This window comes from Sciurus vulgaris (assembly GCF_902686455.1).
Source record: "Sciurus vulgaris genome assembly, chromosome: 14".
Classification (NCBI taxonomy): domain Eukaryota; kingdom Metazoa; phylum Chordata; class Mammalia; order Rodentia; family Sciuridae; genus Sciurus; species Sciurus vulgaris.
The window spans coordinates 18,898,310-18,913,707 of record NC_136475.1 but is presented as its reverse complement, the minus strand read 5'-3'; the positions used below and the strand labels follow the sequence as shown (position 1 = coordinate 18,913,707).

At 39.4% G+C, this 15,398-nt stretch overlaps 1 protein-coding gene across 7 annotated transcripts in view; it reads right to left on the bottom strand.

Moving 5' to 3' along the window:
• Positions 1-15,398, bottom strand: part of ST6GAL2 (ST6 beta-galactoside alpha-2,6-sialyltransferase 2) — a 136,686-nt gene that overhangs the window by 76,220 nt on the left and 45,068 nt on the right. For 6 of the 7 annotated variants that reach the window (XM_079110381.1, XM_079110377.1, XM_079110380.1 and 3 more), the window contains exons 3-5: positions 11,167-11,264; positions 9,745-9,846; positions 7,026-7,200 (exon numbers count right to left, since the gene is read on the bottom strand). In XM_079110381.1, the coding sequence (XP_078966507.1) occupies positions 7,026-7,200; positions 9,745-9,846; positions 11,167-11,264 (375 nt within the window). The remainder of the gene's footprint in view (positions 1-7,025; positions 7,201-9,744; positions 9,847-11,166; positions 11,265-15,398) is intronic. The other variant, XM_079110382.1, reaches the window with a different exon arrangement.

Below are 15,398 nucleotides of genomic sequence, written 5' to 3'. Positions count from 1 at the left end.
AGGCATAACAATATCAAACCTTAACTATACTACAAAGCTAGAGTAGCAAAGACAGCATGGTATTGGCACCAAAATAAACAGGAAGATCAGTGGTACAGAATAGAAGTCACAGAGACAAACTCACATAAATACAGTTACCTCATACCAGACAAAGAAGCCAAAAACATACAATGGAAAAAAGATAGCCCCTTCAACAAGTGTTGCTGGGAAAACTGGAAATCCATAGGCAGCAAAATGAAGTCAAATCCCTATCTCTCACCCTACCCAACACTCAACTCAAAGTAGATCAAGGACCTAGGAATTAGACCAGAGACCCTGCAACAAATAGAAGAAAAAGCAGGCCCAAATTTTCATCATGTTAGCTTAGGACCAGACTTCTTAACAAGACTCGCAAAGCATAAGAAATAAAATCAAGAATCAACAAATGGGATGTTTTCAAACTAAAAAACTTTTTTGCAGCAAAGAAAATAATCAATAATGTGAAGATAGAGCCTACAGAGTGGGAGAAAATCTTTACCACATTCACATCAGATAGAGCACTAATATCCAGGCTATATAAAGAACTCAAAAAACTTAACGTCAAAAAGACAAATAACCTAGTCAATAAATGGGCTAAGAAGCTGAGCAGACACTTCACAGAAGACATACACTCGATCAACAAATATGCAAAAAATGTTCAACAGCTCTAGTAATTAGAGAGATGCAAATCAAAACTACTTTAAGATATCACTTCACTCTAGTCAGAACAGCAATGATCAAGAATACAAGCAACAGTAAGTGTTGGCAAGGATGTGAGGTAAAAGTACACTCATACATTGCTTGTGGGACTGAAAATGAGTGCAGCCACTCTGGAAAGCAGTGTGGAGATTCCTTAGAAAACTTAGAGTGGAACCACCATTTGACCCAGCTATCCCACTCCTTGGTCTATACCCAAATAACTTAAAATCTGCATACTACAGTGATGCAGCCACATGAATATTTATAGCAGCTCAATTTACAATAGTTAAGCTATGGAACCAACCTAGATGCACTTCAATAGACGAAAAGATCAAGAAACTTTGGCATGTATACACAATGGAATATTTTACTCAGCCTTAAAGAAGAATAAAATTACAGCATTTGCAGGTAAATGAATATGGTTGGAGAATAGCATGCTAAACGAAATAAGCCAATCCTAAAAAACTAAAGGCCAAATATTTTCTCTGATATATGTATGCTGATCCATAATGGGGGATGGGGGTGAATGGAGGAACTTTGGATTGGGCAGAGGGGAGTGAAGGGAAGGAAGGGGGCAGGGATAGGAAAGATGGTGGAATGAGATTGACATCATTAACCTAAGTATCCGTATGACTCCATGCATGGTATGGATTCTACATCATGTACAACCAGAGAAATGAATAGTTGTGATCTATTTGTGTACAATGAATCAAAATGCATTCTGCTGTCATGTATAACTAATTAGAACAAATAAATATTTACAAAAACACTCAAGACTGATGCACTGAGCAGAAATTCCTTGTAGATTCTTTTTGTCTTCAACATTAATTGCTTCCCCCTTTCCCAGCAGAAACACACACACACGCACACACACACATCCTAATCTAACAAGGCAAGGCCACATGATTTGTGAACCATCAAGGAGACAGTTGGTAGTGGGCTAGGATTTGCTAATGAAGGTGTAAAATAGACGTTAGACTTCTAGAATAGAAGGCATTAAATAAAATGTCTTAGTAGTAGATTCAGGCTTTAAATGGAGTGAAGAGGCTGAGAAGACCAAGGTCAAGATATTAGTAGATTCACTAATAAGGGCTTTGCTTCTTGATTCAATGTCGTCTCATTTTTTTGCATCAGCACATGGTGGAAGGGATTAATGAACCTTTGGGAGCTTCTTGTATAAGGGCATTAATTCCAACCATAATGGCTAATCCTTTCTGACCTAATCATTCCCAAAGACTCGACTATTACTTTGGGGGTGTTATGGTTTGAACATAAAGTATTCCACGAAACACTCATGTGTTGGAAACATGATATCCAATGTAGCAATGTTCAGAGGTAAAATGATCAGATTATGAAAGCCTGAGATCCTTGTGACCTGATCAGTGGATTAGGTCACTTGATGGATTAATAATTCGAACGGACTAATTTGGTAACTGTAGGCAGGTGGGGCGTGGCAGGAGTCAATAGGTCACAGGGCATGCCCCTGGGCATATTTTGTCCCTGACTCTTTACTCTTTCTCTCTGCTTTCCTGCTGCCATAACATGAGGAGCTTGCCTCTGTTGTCCTCTTCCACCATTATGTTCTGCCTCACGCAGGCACAAGCAATGGAGCAGGCCAAACAACCATGGGCTGAACCTCAAATGGTGAGCCTAAAATAAAATTTTCTTACTCTAGATTGCTCGTCTAGTATTTTGAAAAGTGGTGAAAACTGACTAACATAGAGAGTGAGGATTTCACCATATGAATTTAGAGACGACATAAACACTTAGTCGATTGCACCAAATCTTCCGACCAAATGTTATTGAGAGGATGGTTTTCTGAAATCAATGAGAGTAGGTTTCCAAACTTATAACCCATTAATCAGTAGTCCCAATAAAATGGGATATAGAAACAAACAGAAAATCATTTTAAGAACAACATTTACAAGTACCTATTATGTATGTCATTTCCACAGTAAATTTTAAGAACATAAACTCTGTTTATTAGTAATGGCAGTTAATTTTATAGCTATGTCTTCAAAAGAAACAAAATGAATAATTGCATTTGTAGTTAAAAATCTAGAATGCAGGATTTAATGCTACACAGTTTCAAAGACAAAGATCAATGTTATATTTTTAGTAATGCCTTATATGGTTTTAACTAAACACAAGTAAAAATATTCATTCCATGTGTGTTTAAACATTGTAACAAAGATGTGATCAGTATGAATACGTGATGAGTTGGAATTCTGAGTCCTCCCACTGAGTCCAGTGCATAGCACTTTGCTGGGACATACATTAATATAGTACCTATGGAGTAGATTTCTAAAGTTCTCCCAACTTTGAGATGTTAAAAAGCTAAAAGAGTCATTCTAAACCATATTACCACGGAGTAATATGGTTTCAAAAGTTGTCATAGCCACCCTCAAAATTGGCTCTGAATGGTTCCTGCCTGCTAGTCATGCCTCCATCTAGTTTCCTTCCTACAACAAGGGAGCTGTCTTATTTAAGGAATAGAATGTAGCAAATCTGACAGTTCATGGCATCATAACAACAAAAACAAAAAAAACCTTTTTGCTCTTTCTCTCAGACTGCCTGCTCTTGGGAAGCTAGCATGATGTTATAAGGGTGCCCAAGCAGCCCCGTGGAGTAAGGAACTGAGGCCTCCAGCCAATAGCCAGGTCAGCAAGCCATTTTAGAAGCACAGATCGTCCAACCTCATCCGGAGTGCTCAACTGTAACCTCATGAGATTCTGCAAGCCAGAATCATCTATTCAATGAGCTCCTGGATTCCTGATGCACAGAAACTCTGTAAAGGTGATACATGCTTATTGTTTTCAGTATCTAAGTTTTGCTTTGCAGTGAAAAGCACACACTTCATGGGCGACTATGATGCATGTTACACTTTGAGCCACTGAGCTAAAACATGTATTCATGAATGGTTAAATCCACAGGTGTGGAATCCATAGATAAGGAGAGCCAACTGTAATTGTTTGCCACACTGAAAATAAAAACAGTGATGACCCGAGTAGGCACTGCCCAGCCCTTTTTGCATCCTGCTATTTTCGAGGCATTTGTCACAGTTTGTAATTACCTTTCATTTATGCACACACGTCTGTATAATAGTTCCCCCTCCTTCACTTCACTGTGAGTTCCAAGTGGGCAGGACCTTTGCTTGGTACATGGGAGATGCTCAATTAGTATCCACTTGGTGGATGACTCTTTGCTTCCTTGAAGAATTGAGCCTCTTGAACAGTACCAACCACACTACATTTAAGGGGCATCTCTCTGGGAACCTCACTTCCCTATTAAATCCATTTCCATGGAAAGAAATGTCTTTCATGTTCAAAATAGTCAACTTTTAGAGTTCCTTTATTTCACACACAAAGATTCCTAAAGGCATATAAGAAAATGTAGGCAATGGATTTAGAAATATAAGCCACCAAATCAGAGACTATTTTTCACAACTGAATGAACATGTCAGCGAAGAAAGTAATTCTCACAACTTTAGCTGGAGCAAAGGCCTATGTGGGTGAGCACAGCAGGAGGCCAAGGAAGCTGCCCTGCTGCTCTGTGAACAAGGACCCACCCTGCTGACCTCTGTACCAAGGGCACAATGTCGGACTGTGCAAACATGCTAATCCCTCCTAACACCTGTACCAGGAGTCCTTTTGTTCAGGAGCTGATGTTAGAGGTGAGAGTGCTTGGAAATGATGAAGTGCTGAGACAACAGGTCAATACTTTTCAACATGACCTTCAAACATGAAGGGGTGTTTGCAGAATACTTTTTGATAAAAAACAAAACAAAACAAAACAAAACAAAAAAAACACCTCATTGATCTTTTTAAAAGTTGTTAGAGAGATTGAGATGTGGGTGACGCCATTCTACCGCTATTTGAGAGTATCAGATAAATGATAAAACAGACTGCAGCTCTCAGCCTATTTCTGATCAAGACCAAAGAGGAAGAATAAAGTACAACAGCTTCAGGGGAGGTCCTGGAGGGAGCTGTCGAAGCTCACCAAGGCTGCCTCTACTGCCCATCCCTGGCGAGAGCTCTCACACCCAACCATGGCGAAGCTCAAGAGGACGAGGTGAATTTCTATTGCATCTTTGATCCTGTCCACACAGCACAGCCTGCTGAGTGGGAACTTATTAATGTGCTGTTTTTCTTTGATTGGTAAAATACATTTTACCAGTGCCGTCCTACACAACTTTCTGTGACAACTGCAAAGTTCTCTCTGTGCACCATCTGATATTCTAGCCACCAAGAACACGTGGCTGAGAACATGAAATGGAATGAGTGGGACTTACAATTTATCCCCTTGCTTATTTTGAATTAATTGAGATTTAAATAGTCACATGTGGCTAATAGCTGTGGTATTGGACAAGGCAGTGCTAGAAAATAATAATGATTCTAAATTGGCAAGATACCTTATCCTTTGAAAGATTTTATTATTATTCCCATTCCTTGCCTGAGGATATCAAAGGACAAAGAATGGAGCAACTTGCCCAAGGTCAGAAAGCTAGTAAGTGGCACAGAAGGATTGAAACTCAAACTTAAGTATCCCTGACCTACAGTCTTGCAATGACATTGAATTGCAATTTCCTTTCATGTAAAGGAAGCCTTAAAGGCAATCATGAGCCTTTGTGAGCACCAGCCTCTAGGTAAATAGCAATCAAAGGAAGCTGGCCATTTGTGGCATGATTTCTTTCAATAAATTGTGCAGGAAAGTACTTTTCTTGGCAACTACAGGATTACTTTTGAAGTTTTAAAACTACATGTCAATAATAATTATATCTGACAGTCCCCCCTTGACTATGCTTTAAAAATTTTGTCCCAGTCAAACATTAGTCTCATGAATTCAAGGTGACAATATGAAAAGAAGTCTTCATTAAACTTGTGCCACATCCTATTATGCTGTCTAAGCATTATTCTATCCTGTTTACCCTTTGCTGACAAACCAGATTATACTTTCTCTCCTAAATCAACAGGATCCTATGAAACTACAAAAAGATAAAGAAGTTGGAATTTCATGAGTGATTTGAAAACAAAAAGTGTCAAACATGGCTTCGAATGAAGGGGGGAGAAAACAGGGTTTAAGGAAAATAATATGCACTCTTCTGGAGTTCTGTGTGAAATATTTCACGTTATTACAATAGTATAAATCCACTCCAAAATGTGCAAGTCTTGCTTCTGGATATTTGTATACCCTGCATTCAAAACTACACCTGTGACATCTCCCTAAATCTCTCCTCTATTCACAGGAACCTTTGTGTAACCTGAGGAGGGTACATTTGTTGAAATTGGGGTAGCAAAAAAACCAATATCCTGTAGCCTTCCTATCACCAAGGGGCTTTAAGATATGCCTTAATATTGTGAACATGGATGAAAATCAAAGAAATAATTGGTGATAAGCTGAAACATAAAGAAAGGGGGCAAAACCACAAATTTTGAGGGCAAACACCTGGCTGAAACTATGTATGCTAAATGTGATTATTTTGATATGTATAAAATCCATTTTTGGATTAGAGTTAGTGGACTCTCTGGTTGAGAGAACTCCATGTGATATTAAAACTAGTCTCATCAAAGCTCTTACCTACTAGTAATCTTAAAATGCACTATACCAGCTTTGGGTCGCAAATTCAGCTCCTCAGTCTGGCATTACCTAAGCGACTGAATGGGGGTGGGTAGTGGAAAGAGAGTCACAAATTCCTGGACACATTTCTCTTGCCTCTCATCAAGGAGCCAGTTCTATGTGCCTTCGCATGAATTTGGTGAACTCTGAGATTGCTCTGATCAACTGAATAGCATGTGTGACGTCATGCAAATCTCCAGGCAGCCCCTCTGAGAACCTGACAATCTCTATTTCCTGTCTTCTAGAACACTTTCCCGTGCCTCTTGAGCTGTCATTTTAAGAAGTCTAATTATCTTGGGACCACCATGAAAGAGAATGTGGGCTCATGGTTGGCAGTCCCAGCTGGGGTCTGGTTTTAGCTCTTCCTGCCAAGGGGCTAGACCTGTAAGTGCAGCCATCCCATGAAGCAGTGAGAACCAGCTGATTCCATCAGCCATATGGAACTCAAAAATCATCCAGGCTGGCCCATCCTGACCAACAAAATCATGGGAGAAAATAAAACAGTTCTTGCATTGTACCTTGAAATTTTGGAGTTGTTTGTTTATGTAGTAATAGATAACTGGAAAAGAGTATTTCTCATTTCTTTGGTCTAATCTCCAAATCCACCTGTTAATTGCTCTACTATATAACATGACTATGTTCATTAAATACGAGGTCCTGCCCAATCTTTACAATTTTTAATAAACACGTACCAATGAAGCCAGAAGATGGCGGGTTTGGCTGAATCTTCTCCTTGGTATTCTCCTGGATAATGTCCCAAAGCTGCCATATAAATTTAGGATGAAGTATGTAAAATGGTTGAGTTGGGTTTCTCTGACGGTGTTGAATATACGGAGTGAACAGGTTGTAATCTGGCTTCTTGTACCACTAAGGAAAAAAAAAAAAAAAACAAAAAACAAAAACCACACACATAACATGCAATCAAGTACAAGGGGCTACAGTATGAAAAGGAGACAGAATAGCAGGCAAGCACACGGATGTACATGCTGAGGGGTCAGTTTGGGGCTAGAGGGAGTGTGGAGGAGCTTGACTTATCACAGCCATAGACACTTCCTTCGGAACAAGTATGAAGCAAGACCAGTGTTCTAGCTCTAGTGGAGATGATGACTGCTTTTAGGCAAAATGAGAGAGAAAGATAGATCAGGGATTTTTAGGCTTTTGCAAAGGATCAGATGATATACACCTGAAGCGTTGTTGATGGGCTCTGTGGCCATTACTCAATGCTATTGGTAGCATGGATTAAGACAGGTGATGGCCAGATTTGGCCAGCCATAGTTTGCTGATCTCTGTCATGAATAGTGTATTTCAAAAATAATTTTTCCTAATTTTATCTATAGTGACAAAGTACACCATGGCCACCTGAGCCCAGGAGCAGGGCTGTGAAGACTGACTAGGATGGAGTGACAGAACTGTTCTCTTTCTTGATTATGATGGTGGATACATGACAGTATAAATTTGTTAATATTCATGATAATGTACAGTTACATTTGTTGTAGGTATCTTGTATGAAAAAGCCAGTGAGGTTGAATAAAAAATAGTGTTCAGAAGTGTGTCAGATGACACCATAAGATGGGTTGGGAGAAGATGTGTGGGAAAAGGTTTAGCTCCAAGGACCCTAAAAGCTCTGTGCTCACTTCAAGTAGATGCCATGGGTATACCATGGGAATATAGGAAGATCCCAAGTAATAGTCCAAAGATGAAACATTTCTGCTGTTTTTAAAAACTTAAAGAATGGCTGGATCAGATACTCTTTAATTCACTAAATTCCAAGGCAGGTGGCACCAGCAAAGAAGCAGAAGGAACGTGGGACCAGAAAAGGAATCTTTCCCTTCCCCAGCTTCTTCCCAGGTCCACATGTGGCAGCAGAGGCCCTACAGCTAGGGGCTGTATTGCTTGAATTTTGGCACTGTCTCTGCCCACATCTGTCAGGTGGGATAGCTCTGTGCCCTGGGTTTGGATGTTTCCAGCAGAGGGAAAAACAAGGTCAACAGATAGAAATGCTGTCTATTCACAAATGGCAGGACAGCTGCCAAAGTAAACCTGGGGAACCTTGAGCTGATAAAAATATCTGAAAGGTTCCAAGCCCCATTTAATGCTTGATTCTCTGTGGAGGACACATAGGAAAATTAACCAGAGAACTTTTGCAAAAAAATACACATCAAGGCTGTGTTTCCATTTAATGGAAATGGGGGTCTGATGGACAGATTTTGAAAAATATTCTGTAGGTGATTCTGATTTGCACCTCTCATTAAGATCCTGTTGGCAATCAATGTCCAGCCTCAGTCTCGAGATGGATGGTGACCCACACTCCTTCTAGAGGGACCCATTCTATCTTGGGTAGCTTGCATAGGTCCCCCAAGATCTGGCCTCCACATTCATCTTAATGCATTAAGTCCCAAGTTTTCAATTTTGTGAATATTTCAATGAAATTGACATGGGTACATTAAAATAGGTTGGAAATCACAATCAGATGCTTATATATAATTTTCTTAATTACTATTAACTAATATTGTTATACTATCTAGAGCTTATATTATATTAATAATATTATTATAGGATAATATAGTTATATTATTTCCATTAGTGTTATTATGTAATCACATTATATATCATATAATTATATATTATATGCTACAGTTAAGTTTTTATAGATGTTGCACATCTAAGTAATGGCACAAAATGGTTAAGAAATTTGTAAGCTCTCTGCTCATGGTAAACCAAGTTAAAGACATTTGCATAGTTCATAATATACCTTGTGAGGCTGAACACTGTCCATCTTTTCCAACCCTCAATAAAAAAAATAAGCTCACTGGCTTTTCATTCAAAGCTCCAGCAAAAGTAGTTAGCTGCTTGTTTAGGTAGGTGATGATTTGCCAGACGGTCCCAAATGCAGCCTGCTTATATTTTGATGACTAGTAATAAACTTGTTTCAGCTCTCTTGCATAAAATTTAACAGATTCAGAAGCAGAAGGCAAAGAGAAATACTCAAGGAAAACCTGGAACAGGCTCCATTTGAATAACAATGAGCTGTGGATGTACGAAATTCAGATTTTCTTGCCAACCACTTTCAATTTATTTCCAAAGGTCTTGCAACCACTCTGAGGGAGATATTACCTGGTCACAATGGAACAATTTTAAGTTTAATCAGCCCAACCTTTAGTGTAGCTAGGAATTTCTGAGCACTTAGACACATACATCTTTCCTCCATTCCTCCAGAACAAAAGCAATTGAGCATTAGATGGATAATGTTCAAGAATACTACCCTATCTGAGCATCAAAATGTGTGCACACATATGTGCTCAATTAGGACCCATGATCAGTTTCACTCTGTTGACATGCAATTCTTGACCGGCTCCCATGATTTATCAGTCAGAGGCCCTACCTGATCATTGGGGTCAGGGAAACACTTACCAGGTTAAGATTTGCAGAATAAGGAGCTGGGTCCCAGGCCACCAAAATGACATTTTTATACAAAGAACTGTCAATAAAGTTATGGCTGGGGTTGGTCAGAATCTGCAAGCACATGGGGGAAAAAAAATTCAAATGCAGCCAGTGTTTACTACTTCAAAAACATATTTTTAAAAAGAGATGAAAATTTAAAAGAGGAACCGAAGCAAGGATAAAACGGCTTTCTATTTTCCTCTGGGAGAGGGTGAGGGGTTGCTCTTGCACACTCAGGCACTTAAAGAATGTTTAGGAAAATGAGGTCTAAAAAATAATCAGTTCTTACATTTTTCCAGCACTGCACCATAGCTAGTGGCCTGAACTTCAGCCCCTGAAACACAGAACTACCCAGCTAATTCAGGTCCCCGGACCCTCTCTAGAATAGCCTCGACATGTAATTTAGACACAGTGTGGGTGTGAATGAACTGAGTTATGAAGCAGCCTCCAGAGTGCTAGCCACAGTCTTCCCTTTTGGCCCTTTCTGTTTCTGGATGAAATTGTCAATTTCACCTGCCAATCATCTTTTTTTTTTTTTAAACTATAATTTTGGGGGGAAATTCTGTTTTTCCCTCAATTTTAAGAGGCAAATTTTCACCATTATTAAAATGCACTTTTTCATATTTTAACGTGTCTCAAGTTAGGATGTTATCTTACAGGCAACATACATTTTAATTTGGTAGGGTTTATCTCTTCTTCTCTGAGGAGTTGTTATTAAACGAGTTGTGGATCTTACAGCCAATGACATCTATGAATTAAGGAAATATGGTAATTGTTTCTTACCTCGCTGCAGGCTGCCTGGTGCAGTGAACTGTACAAAGAGCTAATCGTTTGTTCTGCAAGCAATTCTCCATAAATCACTTATCACCTCATTTTTTTCCTACGTATTTTTGAAACTAGAAATTCTTGTGGTTTGTTCTAAGAATAATTTTGCCATAAATTTGGAAGACATTCTTATTAAGAACATGAAGAAAAGAGGTATTTGCATTTTCCATTAAACAACTCATTTTCAGTTTTTAAATTTTCAAATAACAAACTCAAGTTTCAAAGGTATCACAGGGACCCTCAGATTTTGTGCCTTTGTTTTTCTCCCCTTCTTATCTATGTCCATGATTTAAATTGAATTGCCTTTTCTCAGTTCACAAAATGCAACACATTAAGTCTATGATTATAAAAAAAATTATATTTCTATTTTTCCTTTGCTCTTACTTGTTTCTTCCCATTCATATCACATCTAAATTCTCATTTTTCATCATTAATTTTTATAATTACAAGGCCCATAGAAATAATCAAGTGTCATCGCTATGGGTTACCAGATCATTTCTGTTTACTCATCCAGTTAAATTATTTACCTACAAAAGGTACCCTTGTGAAAAACTTCATCCATCTTACCTGGGAGTTAATGATGCGCACAGTGGTTTTATTTCCAACATCTCTCTCATAACCACGTGTAGGAGCAGAATTAAATCTCAAAACTGCATCATGAGAATCTAAGGGTACATAAATAACAAGCTTACTTTTTCTTTCTGTAGAATCACATTAGGTAGGAAAAAAATGTTCAAGCGAATCTTTTGATACCTAAAACTAATCAGACAACACCAGCAAAATTAACATATCCACACACATATTTTTCAGATAATTTACTGCTGACTTAGGATGGGATCTTGGCTAGGGAGATCAACATGGAAATACACATGCCCTTACACACTGCATTATGGTGTGAGTCAACACCAACAATGTATACAAGAGTGGTCCCATATAGGTTAAGTGACATGTGACAGTGTGTGTGTGTGTGTGTGTGTGTGTGCATGTGTGTGTGTGTACTCCATTACAGGTGATCCTGTTTTATTTAAACACTTGTTATCTTTTCACAGTCTTTACAAGTGACACACTTTATGCAATCAGCCGCAGAAGGTTCCAAGGCATTTGGAAGGTGGAGCTACAGGAGTAGGTAGAGATGTTAGGAAGGTAGGTGTTTCTCAGGGTCCCAGGCTTCTTACGACCTGTGGGACCCTGAGGTTGGTCATGGTGATAAAGAACTGCATCTAATGCTACTGCCTTTACAAAGATCCAGTGCACCTCCCACAGGATGAAAGCCACAGCATTCAATTCTACCTTACTACGTTTTGATAAAGATTTACGCTTAAAAAGAAAACCAACCCTGATTTCCACGCAGCCTTCCATACTGCTGCTGAAGTCAAGACCTGTGTGAGAGCAACCCGCGTCCTCCTCGTTCTCAGAGCACTGGCTTGACCAACCATGCAGCCATGGAGAGACCATCAATGTCACCGCCGGCCAGGCTCCTTGTTCTCTGTAATGGCACACTGTGGACCACCAAGCTTGCCCTAAAATGTCAGGCTCTGTCACCCTCCATTCAACTTGGCAGCTGGACTTGCCCAAGTTCTCTGAATTTGGGACAGAGGGTTGCTGGGTGAAAACAAGGCTCCCAAATCATGGAGGCTGAGAGGGAGACACAGAGGAATAGGGGAGGAAAGTGGGTCTCATCTAACTAAGGGTGGGAATGGGGATTCCCCTCGCCTAAGGCAGGCTACGGACACACACATCTCTTGACATTCCCAGAAACCAAAGCACATGAGCAAGAAGAGAACTTCTGAGGACTGTCTTTAGCTTCAACCCTCCCATGCAATTTCCAAGTTTAGCTTGCAGCAATGACATGCCTGTTTGTGAGGGTGAGAGGTGATTTCATGCACTTGTGTATGTTCATGTCATACATGTGGACATGAGGGCATATGTAGCATTTCCTGTGATTATGCCCCACACAAGAAATGGAGGTAGCTGGCCTCCTTTGCTTGGATTATACTCTGCTCTCCTTGGACATCTTCCTATTCCATGAAGAGCAGAAACTCCCAGAGATGTTCCCATTAGAACAAAGTTATAAAAGATGCCTTTATTAGCAAGTCCTGAATGCCAAACAATTGGGATTCCAGTTCTGAGTACCAAGATCATAACAATAGATGCATAAAGTATACCTGGCTGTGCCATTTAAAGAATCCTACAGTATTCTTTTAGGGGAAACTTTGCAAAAGTAAACATGTATGACCTGCAGGCCAATTCTGGAAGTAAAGTGTAAAGTGACCGTATGGCCCACAATGTCTGAAATATTTACTACCTGGCTCTTTAAAAAAATAAAGTTCATTCATCTCCAGAACTGAAGGAATCTATGCTTTGTATAAATGATGTCAAAATACCTGAACACTTCTAATTAAAATTTAATTCTTTCCTTCACAATTTTAAGCACTCGTTGATATTTTTCCATTCTGAATTGCTTTCCTATTTTTACTAAATGATATATTATAGAAAACCAAATGATACTTTAGCTAGAAAAATGAATTGACTCAAAGCATTAGAACTCACAATTTAGCCTCAGTACCTCTTTAAAAAAATATTCATAACCTATTTTCTACACTAGAAAGTGGAATAGAAAATTTTAAGTGTCTATTAATTTATATTAAAATAACATTTTTAAACAACATAACTCCATTTTTAGAACCAAAAAGTAGTGAGAAGACTGACAATATTTCGAACGTTTGCAAAATCTTCATTGTCTGAAGAGACATTCGATCTCTTTCAATGTTGTTTTAACTGTAGTATATGAGGACATTATTGAAGAAGGTAAGGCTATTTTTAGAGACCTTCCAGAGAATTGTAGATATTCTTCTTTAATACTTCATCAACACTTCACAAGTGCTGATTTGTTAAAGGTTGGTTACAGTGTGGAGACTGAAAAACATCAGTGAGTTGTTTTATTTCCTAATAAATTGATGACACCAGATTCAGTTATGTCTGCCCCCACCAAATAGGCAGTCTTCACAGGAATCCCCTCAGAACAAGTGTGTTTTTAAGATAGGCTTCCAAAAATATAATTTTTAAAAATTCCAATGGGTACAAATCTGAGATTCCGATGAATTCTGACACATTATAATCCATTGGTCTATTTGTTCTTGAATGGGTCCTTTACTCAGACATAACTTTGTTATATCATGCAACGATCATTTGAAAATTCTCAGTTCAAAAAGTTAGGCAGATCTTCCAAATATTGTTGTATTTCATTATAAAGTATAAAAAAATCACACTGATTAATACCACTGTAGATCTCATCAGTTTTCAAGTATGTGGCGCTTCCAAACTCATGACTGAAAGTTAAATTTTACCACCTGCAACAAATACTGTCCATTATTTTCCTAAATGTGACAGGCTCCCTTAATTCCTTTATAAGAAAATATCTACCAAATATCCAAGTTTAAAATTAAAGTATGGACGTCAGTCATTTTTTTTTTTTAACTACACACTGTATTTCATGACACGAGTGGCTAGTTCAGCTCACAACACAATACCACAGTGCCTTTGCATGTTACTGATATGCAGAAATGCTTTCTTTTGCTTGGTTACACAGGATCTGAAAAATGCAGTCACTCAAAGGTTGAGATTTCACAAAAGTAGCTATTTTGATTTTGATTACTTCATCAAAGCCAATCATAAGTGAAACTTGCACTTGACTATGATACTTAGTGGTTAAAAAAAAGTGTCTGATGATTACTATTGTTGGGTGCTACAGCATCAATTTGTTCTAAAAAGCCAGTAGTTTTATCCATCATTACCTTTGCTTGGTCCATGCAAATGTCAAAGTTATATTATATTTTTACCTTCTGGGCCACTGAAAGGACCCCTAAGTGGGTCTTAAAAATAAATGTTTATCAATCTCTAGAACTGAGGGAATCTATGCTTTGTATGAATGATACCAAAATACCTGAATATTTCCAATTAAAATCTAATTTCTAGATGGAGTTGTTTGAAAATTGTTTGAAGTGATGATCTAGGGTACTGTCCTGAGAAGGCAGGAAGTAAGAGACAGAGAGTGAGGAGCCCAGTGGAGCCAAGGCCAGGGAGGAAGTGACTCCCACACTCTCAGACCGCAGCTCTCCCAGGAACCTGTGCTGCCGGGCTCTTCCACACAGCCTCCATCTCAAGGTCAGATGAGCAATCCCAGGGACCCAGGGGCTGGGTGTTTTTCAAATAAATGGAGTAGTAATTCAAAATTAATAACACCCTTGAAAACCTCCCGGCAGCTAACTGTCCATTGTCCTCTGTGGAGCTGTGCTCTGAGCCTTCCAACAGCTTCACAAGGCAGAGGCCCAGCGGGGAGGAGGCAGAGTGGGTGGAGTCCTGTGCTGAACCTGGTGGAAGCTGTCAGTGAGCAGGACTAGATTGGTATGTCGGAGGGAGAGCCAAGGCGGGGTCTCCTCACACAGGCGTGTTTGTAAATGCATGCCTGGCTGTGCTCTGCCTCAGCAACCGAGGTGATGTACCTAAGACTGGAAGCTGTCCATTCGTATGTTAAAAAGAAGGAACAGACAGTAAGCACAGGGGCAACAGAGTGAAGCTTCATTTCTAGAGAAGGCGCTTCCAGGCTGGAGCAGTGCTGTGTTGAGGTTAAGAATGGGGCCTGGCCAAGAGCACCCACGGAAGGAGGATCAAACCCTTCAAGGGGCTGCCAGGCCAGGAGGCCACCAGCACCAAGTCACTGTCTTGCCTTGGCCCACGCTCTTGGCCTTCTTCCTCCTGACCCTCTGATCAGAAATCAAAAACTTGAAGTAACAAGAGAG